This window comes from Sinocyclocheilus rhinocerous, unplaced genomic scaffold (genome assembly GCF_001515625.1).
Source record: "Sinocyclocheilus rhinocerous isolate Xijiao unplaced genomic scaffold, SAMN03320098_v1.1 scaffold3486, whole genome shotgun sequence".
Classification (NCBI taxonomy): domain Eukaryota; kingdom Metazoa; phylum Chordata; class Actinopteri; order Cypriniformes; family Cyprinidae; genus Sinocyclocheilus; species Sinocyclocheilus rhinocerous.
In genome coordinates, this window is record NW_015635561.1 from 23,795 (window position 1) to 25,344 (window position 1,550).

Here is a 1,550-nt window from a genome sequence, read left to right on the forward strand (position 1 = left end):
AAAAGACTGCAAAACGAAAATTCAATAAAATGCCTGGCACATCAAAGAAAAAGAAGAATGTGTATACAATGCAATCAAGTTGCAAGGAGTACACAGACGACACTGACTCATCTTTGGAGGAAGTTCCTCTAAAAATTCTAGCCATGGAAGGAGACTGCAAAGGCTATTGGGCGACACCTGTCATTGAGGGAGAGCCGGTGCGTATGGAGATAGACACTGGCGCTGCTGTTTCTATCGTGTCAGATGCGGTGTACCACGAAACACTCAAACATGTCTGCCTAAAGCCCACCAATATAGTGTTGAAAACATATACGGGGGAGCCTGTGGCCATAAAAGGTGTAATGGATGTGGAAGTGGAATTAAATGGTCAGTCAGCAACACTGCCGCTGTATGTGGTTAAAGAGGACTACCCAGCTTTACTTGGACGATAATGGCTGGAAACAATGAAACTAGACTGGCCGATGGTGCAGATGGTGTCAAAGGGAAACACTGAGCTCAGTGCTGTTCTGGAGAAACATTCTGATGTTTTCAAGGATAAACTCGGTACGATAAAAGACATTACGGCTAAACTCGACATCAAGCCTGATAGTAAGCCCAAGTGTTGCAAAGCCCGTTCTGTGCCATATGCTATCAGATCAAAAGTTGAGACAGCTCTGGAAGAGCTGGTAACCAGTGGAGTCATCGTACCAGTGAATAACAGTGAATGGGCTACGCCTATAGTACCTGTGCTAAAAAAAGATGGGTCTATTCGAATTTGCGGTGACTTTAAAGTGACAGTAAACCCTGTACTGTCTCCTGACCAGTATCCACTTACCCTCATTGATGATCTGTTTGCTGGTTTGGCAGGGGGAAAGTGGTTCAGCAAACTTTATTTGAGTCAAGCCTACTTACAAATGAAAGTCAATAAGAGCTCTAAAGAGTTACTGACAGTTGTCACACACAAGGGACTTTTCAGATACCAGCGTCTTCCTTTTGGCATCACCTCGGCCCCTTCGTTGTTCCAGAGAGCCATGGATCAGGTGTTAAGTGGCCTGTCGGGGGTGCAGTGCTACTTCGATGACATCTTAGTGACAGGAAAAACGGAAGCAGAACATCTGAGTAACCTGGATAGTACACTCCAGCGCCTAAAGGAATATGGTTTAAGAGTGAGAAAAGACAAATGTGAGTTTTTCAAGCAGTCTGTTGAATATCTTGGACATGTGATCGATGCTGATGGACTGCACAAGGCACCTTCAAAAGTAAGAGCTGTACTAGAGGCTCCAGCAGCACAGAACGTCAGCCAGCTTCGCTCATTCATAGGTCTTCTGAATTACAATGGTCGATTCATCAATGGCTTAGCCACACTGCTGAAACCTCTACACCAACTTCTGTGTAGTAACCAGACATGGGAATGGACACAGCAATGTGAGACTACCTTTCAAGAAGCCAAGAAAGCTCTGGTGAAGTCTGGTGTGCCAACCCATTTTAAAGGGGTCATATGATGCGATTTCGATTTTTCCTTTCTCTTTGGAGTGTTACAAGCTCTTGGTGCATAAAGAAGATCTGTAAAG

The 1,550-nt window shown here is 44.6% G+C and overlaps 1 protein-coding gene across 1 annotated transcript; it reads left to right on the forward strand.

The window, feature by feature from the left end:
* Positions 1 to 443: 443 nt before the first annotated feature.
* LOC107747345 (uncharacterized protein K02A2.6-like) lies at positions 444 to 1,481 on the forward strand. The gene has a single exon (XM_016561815.1). The coding sequence runs from the start codon at positions 444 to 446 to the stop codon at positions 1,479 to 1,481; it is 1,038 nt and encodes a 345-aa protein (XP_016417301.1).
* The last annotated feature ends 69 nt before the right edge of the window (positions 1,482 to 1,550 follow it).